At 42.9% G+C, this 13,638-nt stretch overlaps 1 protein-coding gene across 6 annotated transcripts in view; it reads right to left on the bottom strand.

Moving 5' to 3' along the window:
- Positions 1 to 13,638, bottom strand: part of GLIS1 (GLIS family zinc finger 1) — a 179,478-nt gene that overhangs the window by 14,338 nt on the left and 151,502 nt on the right. For all 6 annotated transcript variants that reach the window (XM_085586236.1, XM_085586238.1, XM_077785349.2 and 3 more), the window contains 2 exons: positions 13,244 to 13,376; positions 7,942 to 8,092 (listed from right to left, as the gene is read on the bottom strand). In XM_085586236.1, the coding sequence (XP_085442362.1) occupies positions 7,942 to 8,092; positions 13,244 to 13,376 (284 nt within the window). The remainder of the gene's footprint in view (positions 1 to 7,941; positions 8,093 to 13,243; positions 13,377 to 13,638) is intronic.

Below are 13,638 nucleotides of genomic sequence, written 5' to 3'. Positions count from 1 at the left end.
TGTTCAATACCAGTTCCAAGAATAATTAACAGAATAAGAAATTATAAAGCTTCTTTCAAGATCAGAGAGTTTGACTAGATCTTGACTGCCAAATACTACATACAGTATACTTAGTAAATACTGAGTGGAACTTAAAATTTTAAAATAATAAAAATTAATTCAAAATAAGATTTTTGAATTATAAATAGGAATGAAATATAACTGCAAATGGAAATATGTAAGACAGGGATGTTTTCAATATGAAAACTGTCTGTATTTGTTTTTTTTTTAATGGTGTGATGGCTTGATTGGCAGATTCCTCAGCTAGACAAAGAACCTCAACCCATATCCCATTGAGTTCAGTGGAAATGGGACCAAATCCAGGCTGAAAAAATACGTCCTTTATGTCAAATCATTTTTTGTATATTTTGGGTTGTAAGATCGTTCTGTAACAGTTCCATGCACAGCAGTACTGCCAGATCGAACAGTTGTGACTTTTGAGAGTCATGATTTAACTCAGCTTAACATGAAGAAAAATAGCAAATAAAGCACCAGAGTAAGAAGCACAAACCAAAGCAGCTCCACATTTTATCTGAAGTGCAGCACTGTAGCCATTTACAGGAACTGAGAGTTTCCATGAGATGAGGTTCTCCCATAAAACCCAGCACACCAACCAGTTCATTCATAAAATCTCTCCCCCAAGCATCAGTCACTGATACTGTGAGAAAGTCCAATTCAGTTCCAGGACCAGGAGATTATTTTTTTTTAATGGGAAAAAAAGTTAACACGGATTTTCATCTTTTCCCTTAACATTAAAAATGATGTGTAAAGCTCTGCTAATCAGGTCCCTGGATAGAGCCCAATCTCTGGCCACGTGTTTCTGTTCTGGGTCTTGCCCTACGGGAATTTCTGTCAGCACATGCTCAGGAAACAGTTACACCGCTCACTCTTTTGGACTTTTCCGTAAGACAGACTCTATCTGAAGTTTGGTGAACCTTTGCACTAATCACTGCCAGGTGCCTCTGGCTACGTTTCTGGAATGCAAGGAATCTTTTCCTTCTCTCCCTCTTTCTTCCTTTCTCCTCTTCCCCCTCCCTCTCCCTGATATTTAATAAATCCTTCAACACAGATCACCTTGCTGGGCATCACTGCATTTCTTACCTTTTCCTATAAACAATGAGCACCCAAGTCCCAGGGCTGTGACACAGGGCTGTGACACAGGGCTGTGACACAGGGCTGTGACTCCAGGTACCACAAGGTACTCCAAGGTACAACACCGTGTCTCTGGTTTTCCCACAGTATGGCCAGGGGCTCTATCCCTGCTCTGCTGCAGCCTGTGACACACCTGCATGTGACATCCTGAAGTACTGTGAGGCAATGGCATTCTTCTTCTGGCTTTTAGACAAATACAAAATACTACTTGCACTAAAAATGCTGCCTTGGATTACCTGGATCCAGTTCTACACCTTCACTCATCCACACTCTGAGCCAAGTTCACAAGTGAAGGAGCTGCTCAGCTCTAAGGAGTAAGAGGGGTTTCATAAATATTATGGAGAACACAATCCACAGGAACTTTCATGTGACTGAAGAGTCACAGGTCATTTAATTGCTTTAGAGTATTTTTATTGATACCAATAACAGAGATACAAAAGCAATTTCATGTTCAGAATCACAAATGAGCCCTAAGAGTCCTCTCCTGGTATACTCAGGGGTTTTCTGTGTGGGGCTACTCCTGGGCCCAGAGGGCCCCCCTGAAATACTGAAACACTCCCTGTCTGCTCTAACAAAGACATGTGCATGTCTGAGTGTGGCATAGAACATAACTCAGTGTTTGTCACACATTTCATCATCTACACAAGCTCACAAAACTACACAAACACACTTATTTTGTGTCAAATGAGTATCTCTACAATTGTTCTGACCTGACACATGCAATTGTTGCAGAGCAGTTCCTCACAGGGATCATTATGGGAATTATGCCACTCCAAAGGATATTTCTATTTGTATGGGTTTGTTTAATAACCTCTGAAATGAAGCTGATGAATTGCTTCAGGGGAAGTCACTACATGAGGGAGATTTGAAAAATTATCCTAGCTTACAATCTAGCAAGAGAAGGTATTTTGGAGTGAAAGAAAAGCCTTACTAATACGGTCAAAGAAATATAAAAACATATTTAAATAAAGAGCAGTGCCTTAGGTTCAAGTGATTGCCAGGAAGTCAATTACAAAGACATGTAATCAAACACAGAGACTGTCTACTCGAGATTATCTGGCATATGCTGCATGCTTGACTGATCTATCTTATTTCAGTCATTTAAGGTCATTATTCTCTGGCAAACAGACAGCAAGATCCTTCCAAGTGGGTTCTGTACAGGTACTGATGTCTGCTGTCTTCAGGTTTGTAGAACACACTACCTAATAGTAGGAGATGTTAAAATAGCTTCATTACTTGTTACACCATGATAAACTCCTGTGTTTGGTGTATATGGTTTGCATCATCAAACTGCAGCAGTTTTTCTTAAAAACAAAACAAAATTTGGACAAAAAGAGAAAAAAAAGCTTTACAGATGTTAAGTGTAAATTTAACTTCAGATAAATCCAGTAATGGTTAAAATCATTAATATAATGCAGAAGAGCTCTGGCTGAATTAATCTTAAACGTTTTCTGAGTTACTCTGACCATCTCCTTTAACCTCCCACCTTCTCCTGTAACTCTCTGATTTCTCACTCAGTTTTCCTTACAGCGTCTCCTCTGGACAGCCACCTCAGCCCTTATTTTGAGAGGCACTGGTGGAGGCTCTCAGGATCCTGAGTGTCAGTCCAGCCCTCTCAGAAACTCGAATGAAACACTTGCCCACCTATTTCTGCTGATGGACAAACAATATTTACCCCAGGATCCAGCACCAGGTTATCCTTAGGCATGTAACTGTTGAAGTAAGCCTATGCTAATGCTAATTTTGCTTTAAGGGGAGGGGGCAGCCTGTATAAGCCTATCTGGACATGATTATGAATGAATTCTGATCACATTTTCTACAATGAGATAAATGACTTGGGATTTGAAAGCAGATGTTTTTAATTACTGATTGTCTTTGTTTGGTGGGGCCCAGTGCAGCACCTGTACATTGTTCTTTCTGGACAGATGTACTGATGCCCCTTTTGCGTGCTCAGATCCATAACACTGAGATAAATGATGAAGGGTTCTTGGCTTCCTCCATTGAAAATGTTTTCAGCTGTCAGAGATATCTGTTTCTTGTTACTGGTTTTAGTGCTTTTGAAGGGAAGACTAAACCACTGACTTGTGTATTGTGTTATAAATGAAGAGTATTCTCCAATGGAATCCACAGAGAATGAGGGATGGATCTCCTTGGTCTGTTAGAAAAGCTGTGCAGGTATTTAGCTTTCCAAAGTACTTCTAAAGAGTAAAAGTTTCTTTCCTACAAAGATCCTAACAGCATGGCAATTCCTAGTCCACTGATTTATATGAGCTCACAAACTTAATTTAAAAGATTAATCAACAAACAAGGTTAGTACGAATCAGATGTAAGTGGCTAAGACACCTAATTGTCTCTTAAAGTAATGAGAATTAGGAGCACAAATGTATTTTTCTACCTGGCCTGAATCCTGGCAGCTCAAGAATACAGCACAGGAAAGAATCTCCCCCATGTAACTGACAAAATTTTATCCTGCATATTTAGTTTCAAGCTTAAAAATATCAAGGATTTCAAATCTGGTGCTCCCTGGTAGAGCAGAAGGGAGGCTCTGTGTACCTCGTGTAACTTCACATAAAAAGAAGTGAAGGACTAAGGTTTTAACAGAGAACTCTTTGGACTGAAGTATTCCTGTGGTATTTGAAATAACAGGTGCTAAGAAGCAAGCAAACAAAAACTCTGATGTTTAAGCGCCCTGATTAAAATGCCTCTTTTCACTTGATAGATCTTAAATCCTGTTTCTTGAGATTTTCTGTGGCGGTCAGTGTCACTTCAGGGAGGTCTGGCCCCTGGTTTGAGATAGCTGCATTGGCTGGGGAGAAGTCCAGGCAAAGGGAGTTGTGTGAGCCCTTCCCTCTAACCTTGCTTAGAGCTAATCCTTTATATTAAAGGCTCGCCAGATTTGGCTCAGAGTCCTCATCAATCACCACCTCTGCACATCACAGATGTCTTAATCCCACTACTTCTTCATTTACTGGTGTGTTTACAGAGCAGAAACAACCTAAATTACCACAGGAATATTAAAAAATGGTTTCACTTTCCTTTTCCTTGGAGACACATCAGCCTCCCAATCAAGTCCTTATTTGTCAGTGCCCCAGCTCCTGTTGGGAACAGAAGTGCTGTTTGTCACAGCAGCACAAATGACAGAGAGCCGCAGTCACACACACAGGGATCGTGTTCAGGTCCTACAAAGTGACCTTGTTGGGCCATTGCACTAAGTTGGTGCAAATCCCAAACTTGGTGCCACCACTCAAAGTCACTTAACTTCAATCAGATCAGTTTCATTAAAGCTGATAATTTATCAGACCAAATATTCTAAATTGCAATTTACAGAGATTGTCTACAAATGAAGCTAAGTACATTTTTAGATTACTTGGATAATAACAGCTAAAAAATAGTAGAAAGCAAGCCAAGTGCAACATTCACCCAAGATTTAATAATAAAAGCTGTTTTTCTGTCCTCACTCTGCTACAAATCAAAATAGACTATTTTTGCAATGGGCAAAATGAAACCCAGTTTGACATTACACATGGCAAATGCTACAAGAAATGCTAAAATAAACCCTTGCTACCTGAAATAAAAAATAAATATACATTTTAATCTGGATCATGCCAGGCCCACTTTCTGCATGCTGAAGTATTTCTCAGCCAACCACTTTTAGCTAAATTAGTATCAATATGAGTAGATTTTTTTAGTGTAGCATACACTTCATTCCAGAATTTGAAAAAATGTACTCCATATTGAATAAAGCCAGTATAAATACATTCGGTAATGAGGTCAGATTTTGTTAGAACATTTTCAAGTGAATTAGATAATTTTGTCAAACTATTTAAATGTCTCAGCAAACCATTTGGGAAAATTGACTGCTGCACTTGGTATTGACTTTGGCAAAGGACAGTGTAACATAGGGCTTTTTTTGTTAAAAAAAAAAGAAAAAGCCTTTAAATCAAATTCTGAATCTCATGTCAAACTTGAGTAGACTATTTGTACTCTGCCTCATGTAGTTTTTGGCATCTCGCACATTTGATGACTCAGTAATTAGATTTCTTGATAGTAATCACTTGGTTCCTGCCACAGACTGCACGATGTGATCCAGCCTTGTCATGGTCCGGATCCCAGAGCAGGAATTCTCTGTGTTTGCTCAAACCCAAATGCTGAGACAGCTGACAAATGAGGCCAAATGCTCTGTGTGTGCCAGAGAGCTGCAGCAGTGCCATGCAGGGAGGCAGGGGGAGGGTTCCCTTCTCACTGCAAACCTCAGGTACCTTCCAGGAGGGGTGGCACTGCCACGAGCTGGCCAGGGGGGAGCAGCCCTGGAATCCAGGGGCTCCCAGCATGTGAGTATTAAGTGATTTTATCCAGTTAAATGGATGGATGCTTTAAAGAAAACTGTGCTAAATGAAACTCAAGGACTATTAATTAGTTCACACAAAGTTTCGGCACTTGCAATTAAGATGTCAGGTACGGGCTGCATTTCAGTGGTCATGAATAATGTAAGCATAAAGATTTAAATACAGCAGAAGGATCTTGGACTGGGAATGACAGCGCTGAATGAAGATTATTTTGAGTTTAGAAAATGGTATTTGAGATGCTGAAAAATTCCAAGTAACTATGTCATGAAACTGGATGCCCTGTTTTAAAATAACTATTCAGAAATACATTCCAGTCTCCATTCCCTGACGTTTGGCTCATGGTTAGGAATCTGTTATCTCACTCCCACATTTTGTCACGAGATATTTGGGCAAAGACTTTACTTAGGTACATGAACACTGAGATAAGAAATCAGCACTGCTGTCTCCTCTGAGAAAGAATCTGCGCTGCACTGAAGCTGGAATTGGCAGAGACAATTCTGATGGAAACTCTGGTGTGTCTGTAGCAGGAGCTCCGTGAGAGGCTCAGCTCACTGACCATGCTGCTCCTGCTGGAAGGGACCTGCTGTGCTCTGGAACGGAGACACCAGGGGCAGGAATGAGAATTCATCCGGGACCTTCTGACGCCTCCAACTGGAAACTTGTCTGTTGCCCTCACCCTGCTCAGGCCTTTGCTTTCATTTCTTATTAGCAGCACCAGGACACAAAGTGCCTTAGAAACAAATCTACCTTCCTGACAGCCTGCTAAACCCTTCCCATAGTATATCCTTATTGTATTTCAATTCTTGGTTGGGATTTTTTGCCTTAACTCCCCTAGGAACCAACTCCAAGAGGAAACAGCTGAGCAGCACATGAGAGCAGTCAGAGAGAGGGATCCCACTCCAACAAACTCAGGCAGTCCCATTCTGCAGGGAAGAACAGCTCATGGATGACCTTCACTTTGGAATGTCTGTCTCCATTCCTACTTGATCTACTGCCGTCTCTGCTACAGAAAACTTCCTATTTAGCTGGAGAAATTTCCAGTGCCTCCTGTTGGCCACGACTCTGCCATGGGAATGAGTCTGCCAACAGGAAATACAAGGTTGGGAATGTGGCAGGGCAGGGAAGGAGAAGGGCTGGGCACAGGTATTTTATGGGACAAGGACAGGATAAGTCTATCCATCTTACTGGGAGAGGGACACTGGTACTGCTACCGGCTGGGGTCAGAAGAGAAGGCTGAAGGAGCAGAGGGTAAAGAAGCTCAGCTTGCTGCAGAATTCATTCCCCAGTTAGGAAAATAAGAAGGACTAGTTTGCTCCTAATTTAATTTCCTCAATCAGATTGTTCTCCAACCACCCCAGGTGTAAATTTCCTTACCACACCTCTTCCATGCCACACACAAACTGCCTTCTGCCCTTAATGCTTAAAATCTTTCTGGGCTTTTCTTACACCATATAAAAGGAAAAGGTCAGTCACTAGACTAGGATGGGAAAAACTCTACATTTAATTGCTGTATTTGCTAAAAGGACACCAACATGTTTCTAGGGAAAGAAAATTCTTTAATCTCTCTACATCCTAAATTCCTATTGGTAAAGCCAAATCAGAATCCCTTCCCCATCCAAAGTACTGGGAAGTAAAACGGTAAGTATGAATTTGAATTTGCATGAGGCCAGGCACCAAAGAAAACTGAGTAAAAAGGTTAGAGCAGATTTGTGGCCTGCAGAGATTCTTTACTGTTGAGATGGTATGAGAGCCTTGACACAGAGTGCTTTAGAAGTATCACACCCTGTAGCCATGGAATTGCATCTGTGCTGTAGCAGTCAATCCATACAGTCAATGGGATTAAACACTCTTCCCTGATTAGGATCTGGCCTGCTGCTGAGAGGTGCGTTGCAGAAAACCTTATCAGAGAGCAAGGAAGTGAGAAAGCCTGTGGCTCTGACACTGAGTGAGCCTTACTAAGGCAAACACAGCCTGATTCCTGGGTGAGTCATAGTTCGGGTTTTACCCTCTGAGAGGTTTCTCATGTTAGCTGAGAAAAATTCTCTGTGCTTATCCAAACCTATGAGAAGTCATCCAGCAAGAACTAAAAAACAAAATTAAAATCTAAATGTAACTGCATGCTGTGAAGAAAAAAATCCCATTGTGTTTTGTCAAAGACAAGGACAAGGCCCTGAACAACTTGATAACAATGTCCACGTTTGCCCTGCTTTGCACAGGGCATGGATGACATGACCTTCTGAGGTCCTTTGAAAACTAAATTGTTCCATGATTCTAAAACAAACAAAATTGCTTTGTTTGGGCCAGTGTTTTCTTTTGAACAGCATCCATGCAAAGTAAAACAAACAATTCATCATGCATTATCATACCAGACCGAGGCCCAGCATGTTTCACATCACACACATACCCATCCCTGGCACTCTCCAGCGGTGACTGGTGGTGATGTGGGCTGGACAGGGCAGAGTCGAGGGGAAGGTGCCTTGAAGGAATGTCATGAGGAGGTGGAAGCACAGCTGGGGAGGGGCCGTTGTGGCTGGTGCTGGATCCACTGTACATGCCTGGGAACACACAGCAGTTGGCAAAAAAAAAAAAAATAAACAAGGTAGCATCAATAAGAGCTGCAGAGTCTCCAACTCTTTCCCTATCCCACACCCAACCCCAAGCCACAGCCCCACAGCAGAGCCCCTGTGTGTCAGTGAATACCCCTGTGCCTGAGCAGCACTCACAGCTGTGCCATGGTCCATGTGGGTGTCTCCTCTCTGACCCTCCCAGGTGTTCCTGGACTCTACAGAGCTGCAGAACCCTCCTGACAGCCATGGGGGTTGGTGGGACTCCCACCCTGCCTTTCCCATAGATGTGAGAGAGAACCTGCAGTGCTCAGGGGATGGAGCTCACACAGCAAGACAGACCATGGCACCCTGGGGTTTTGCTGTTCATTTCGAATTCTGTAATTTGACTTTCCATTACTAAGCTGCTGGACATCCCAGACCATTTACAAATATCACATATTGATACAAAGGAAACCCAAATAAATTAAATGCAAAGAGGAACATGAATTTTTTAATGAGATCATGAAAACAGGTTCACTAGTACAGAATTAATGAAAGAGTGTGGATGCACCATTTATGAGGACTCTACCATGGCAGCAAGTCACCAACAGCCAAGTGCCTACCATGCCCTCAAGCACATCCTTTGTTGAGGAAGCTTTGTCCAGGGCTCTTGGATGAAGATGCTGGAACTAAGTTTTTTTGGAGTTAAGTTTTTTTCTCCCTTCTGAAAAGTCCCCATGCACTAAGACAAGCATTGCCTGCAGGGCCCTCACACTGACTTCTGGTGTGAAGGCTGCACTGAGGGCAGGTCTCTGTGGTGACAGACATCACAGGAGTGCAAGCATGGAGTGTGCAAAAGCCACCTTATGGCAGGGGATAGGGCTGGCTCCTTGTCACGCTGCTCTGGGAAGAGTCTAGTCCTTGTCCTTCTCTTCCTAGTTTTTCTGCCTTTCTCATCTTCAAGTTTTGCCCACAACACATCTGCCACAGTGCTGTCCCACCCTCCCGGGAATGTGCACATGGATGAGGACCAGAACTGCCACTCACACTGTGACCTGAAGGCTGTGAGCAGCAAGTGAGGTCCACCAGCTCCCAGTGTGCAGCTCTAGAGCACAGAGACCCCACACTCTGGGCCTGTCTTTGCCATCTCTCCTCCTGCACCATTCATCTCTTCTTTCCCACTCAGCATTGCAGAGCTGCACATCCAGGACAGAGCCATGTGCCAGCCATGCTCAGCCCTGTCCCCTGTCACTGGCAGGGCTCTGGACTGCACCCCTCCCAAACCCTCCCAGTGACATGGAACAAGCAGAAGGCAACATGAAAATCCAGAGCTGTGGGGATTGTGTGACACCCTTGGGATGAAGAAGCAACAGCTGAATGTCAGCATCTGTTTCTGTGTGTGACTGAAGAGCAGAACCACTGAGGCAAGATTCCAGCCACCTTTTTCAGGGGCTTCTGATGAGTCAAAAACCCCTCATGAACAATGAGTCCTCAGCTGCTGACAGATCTAAAGCAACAAAACAGAACCACATCATCTCTGTCTCCAGCTAGACAGAACATTTGTCAACCAGCCAGTGAAAACAACTTGCTTTCTGCACTGCACACCAGACAGAAGGGGCTTTAAGAAATCAGATGTTCCCAGGTGATGCGAGGATTTATTTGTCAAAGCTTCTTCTGGTAACAGTAAGTCAGTAGCAAGGATGCTACATTGTGGAAATGCTTTTCCACTGGTGGCTTCAGTCCATTTCATAATAAAACAGTTTCCATTTCCCTCAGATCCTCACTTTTCATACATTCATTTGTCAGGCTTCAAAGATGAGCCAAATTTGACCCGGACTGTTCAATGTCACTTTGCACTTCAGCTCTATTTCCCACACCACCAGTTCAGGTATATTGACAGCACAGCCTGGAGGAAACTGCAGAACCTAAACCAAGCTGTTCATGATCTAAGGCTCCCACACTGCTGGCCCAGCAGTGACTTGTGCAAAAAGCTCAGAAGCCCTAAAAACTGGTCATCTTAGCAGTGTGGTGACCAGCAAACCCACTCCATGTTTTATCTTTCAATCCCAGCCCTGAGCAGTTAATGCATGCTGAAGATGTCTCTCTCCTGGCCTGTTCCTTCAGGTGAGGAGAAATCCAAGAGCAGCTGAGTACCTACAATCAGAATAATCCTCTAGAGGAGCAAGAAACTTTGTATGGGCAGCAGCCCTTACATGATCCCTGCACTCAAACTCACCACATCAGAAAACCAAATGGAACCAGAATCCCTGTTGGCTCTGGTTTCTGCCACCCCAACCACTCTGCAGAGGAATTTACCCATCTGTGGAACTGCTGGGGTGGACACCCAGTGCCCACTGCTGGGCTTGAAGAGTTTCTAGCTGGGGACATCCTCCCCCAGATCTGTCCTTTGACATCCTGATCACACTTCCTCAGGGAAAAGGCCCTTGCTTGGACCTCTGCACTGAGGGTGGGTGAAACACCAGCACAGGGTTTGTTATCAATGAGCTCCCCTGTCCCTACATCTCTGTGCAGCACCACTCACACCCAGTCTGGCATGTGGTGTCCCTTGTCCCCACATCCCCCCGAGCCATCCGCACCACACCCTGTGCTGCCTCAGCCCAGTTCCCTCCCCACAGATGAACAAGTCAAGGGGGGACGAGCAGTTGCTAATCCAGTCTCAGGATAATTTTCAGTTCTTCCAAAATTTCTTTCCTTTTACAGCACTGAGCACTAATATTCTGTGTACCTGAAATCACCCAGAAGCTTTGGAGCTGCTGTGAATGACTCCTGCAAGTGCAGCCCACGCCAGGCCTGTGCACCTTGGTCCTCCTCACACACTGACCATCTCAGCTTGTAAATAGAAGTCATCCATCAATATTTTAAATGGCTTGGCCTTTAACCTTAACATCTGTGGCCAAAACAGTGCTCTGAGATCTGTGACCAGCAGCCCTTTCCCCCTCAGCTTTATGCTGAGAGCAGGCAAACAGTAATAAAACCAGAGAAAATGCCTGAGTGGGACCAGAGTGATACAAGCTCTTGTCCACAGGCAGAATTAATGTGTGCAGCCATGGTGCATCTTAGTTAGGAGGAGGGAAAAAGGTGGAAGATCTCAACAAACAATGGGCTCCTCTGACTGTAGAAACATTCCTCTGCTCACTGTCTTACCTACTTTGAAGTCAGACACAAGGGATGAGGCCTTTTTTAATATTTCAGGTTTTTTCTGTGATGGGCTTTCATCCCTGACATATTTAAAATGTGCTTTAACTTGGAGAAAGACAAAACTGAAATTCTCCAGGAATCCAAGTGATCCCTAAAGCCCAGAGCTCTGCACATTAATAATGTGGTTTCTTTGAAAAAAATAACACAAAAACCAAACTCAAAAGCCCAAACCATGAATGTTTTCATATTTCAAGTGGAATATGAGGACATCATACACTATATTTATCCATGTATAGCCTACAGACAGAATTATAGCTGATTTCTCAAAAAATATTACCTCAGCTTATTTGAAAGAGCAAATGTGCAATCACTGCAGACTATAGGTGGCAGCAGGAATGTCTTTATGCTTTCATTCTGTAAGGATCAGCACTTTGGTTTATATGCCCTAAATAATGACAGAGGAACAGTTTTGTCTGTGGATTGTACTGCACATAAGATGAAGCAACTTCTGTTTCACTTCAAGACAGTCTTTCAAATCTTGATTTATTTTTCCCTGGCACTTGTTCATACTGTGCATTGATGGGGTCTCATATGGAGCGACCTGATGGAAGTATCAGGGAAGATTTAGAGTTTTTTTACAACATCCTGGTGATGGATTGATATAATCAGCACAGAAATCATATCAGACAAAGCCAGAGTTACAGACATATAAAATCCTTCATTTCACAAGAGATTCTCAGAAATGACACTGAGAGGTTAGGGATGTTTATCTGTGAGCTAATAACTCTTTTCCTGTTTTATTGTTGTCACTTGAAATCTGAGGCTGTTTCTGAGGTTCTGAAGTGCAGCCTGTTCTGAGGAAAATGTCACTGCTCTTTCCTGCCCTGCCTGGAAGGGGGAGGCCAGGCCATGCTCCTGCTACACGGGACTGTCACAGGGACAGCACAGACCACTGCTGCCCTCACAGGCCTTATTCAGAGCAGGTGGCACAGGCAGAGACTAGAAATTAGCCCCAGATCCCTCCAGCTTTCTCCCAGTTTTCAAGGAGTCACATATAAGCCCTGAGTGCAGACTCCCAGGGTCAGAATGATGGGGTATTTCCCTTTCTACTCCATTCTGTTCACCAGTGACATTCCAACATTTTAATGCAACTTGAACTAGACAGAGAAGAGGATAGGAGATGTTAAGTAAAATGCATTTTTTGTTTTGAAGATTTGGACTAATCAAAAAAACGTAGAAGACTCTTGCAGAAGGCAGATTACAATTATACTCCTGGCTTTTGGGAGTGCCTCTCTGTGCTGCCTTAACACATAACCTCAAAATGCACATCCCTGATTCAGGATTCTTTGCTGGGGTTCAAAAACTCTGAATCTGGATCTTATTTCCCACATAAGAGAATGGAAGTCTCTTTTTCTTTTCCTATAAAATGTATAGAAATGTCTAAAGTCCCTGAAAAGGACCAACTCTTGTTCAAACCACAAGAATTAATGAAAATACAGAAAGATTAAAAACTAGAAAATATTATTAGAAGAAGGTTTGACATTTCAAATTCAAGTTTTCTCCCATTCATGTATCACCATATTTTTTGTTAAGATGCAGAGTGCATCACAACACTCAGCCTCCTCAGCTTTCCTGCAGCTCCTGAAGAAAACTCTCCTGGTAGGAGTCAATGCCAGAGCATCCACCTGGACTTAACACAGCTCCTGCACCTGCACTCAGCCCAGGCCAAGGCTCACTTTGAAAGGAGAATAAATGGATGGAGACAGACTCTCAGCAGGATTGCTGCCCCTTCACATGAAATGAACAGGCACTATTTCTCTGACTAATTCTGAAAAACCAAAATAAGCAAGACCTTAGTGAACAACGCACATAATTATTTCATCTTATTTGTTGGTCTGGAGTTTCCACCACCTTCCACAGTGACAAATGTTTTCTGGTTTGAATCCTCTGTTGTATGACTTGTATGACATATTTAGCACCACTTATTAGGAGTATTCTTACCTGTAATTAAATCATGAGGAGCTACAGATCTGCCACATTTCCCGTCCAGGATGTGCTGTGAAGGTGTGTGGAGCTGTTGGATAGCTAAGCATTCACTGAGTACATCTTGTTCAATATCAGTACAGGACTTTAGCTACAAGAGGAAGATAAAAGAAACACTGTGTTACATAGTAAAATCAAATTATTTATAACTAACTTATCTTCTTAAGGATTATCTATAGAAGGAATAAATTGCATTCTTAGGAACTCGGTGTAATTAAGGATGTGTGTTGTACTTGGTACTTGTAATTAGAGATGATTTTAGTTTTCTGAAGTGCTGAAGTTAAGTGTGCTAATCTTACATCAACAACCAGTTTGCTTCAAAAAATAATGTACCCTGGGTTCCTTCAAACCTT

This window comes from Lonchura striata, chromosome 8 (assembly GCF_050655825.1).
Source record: "Lonchura striata isolate lonStrDom1 chromosome 8, ASM5065582v1, whole genome shotgun sequence".
NCBI lineage: Eukaryota > Metazoa > Chordata > Aves > Passeriformes > Estrildidae > Lonchura > Lonchura striata.
Note: the sequence above shows the minus strand (reverse complement) of the source record. Positions and strands in the feature narration are given on the sequence as shown.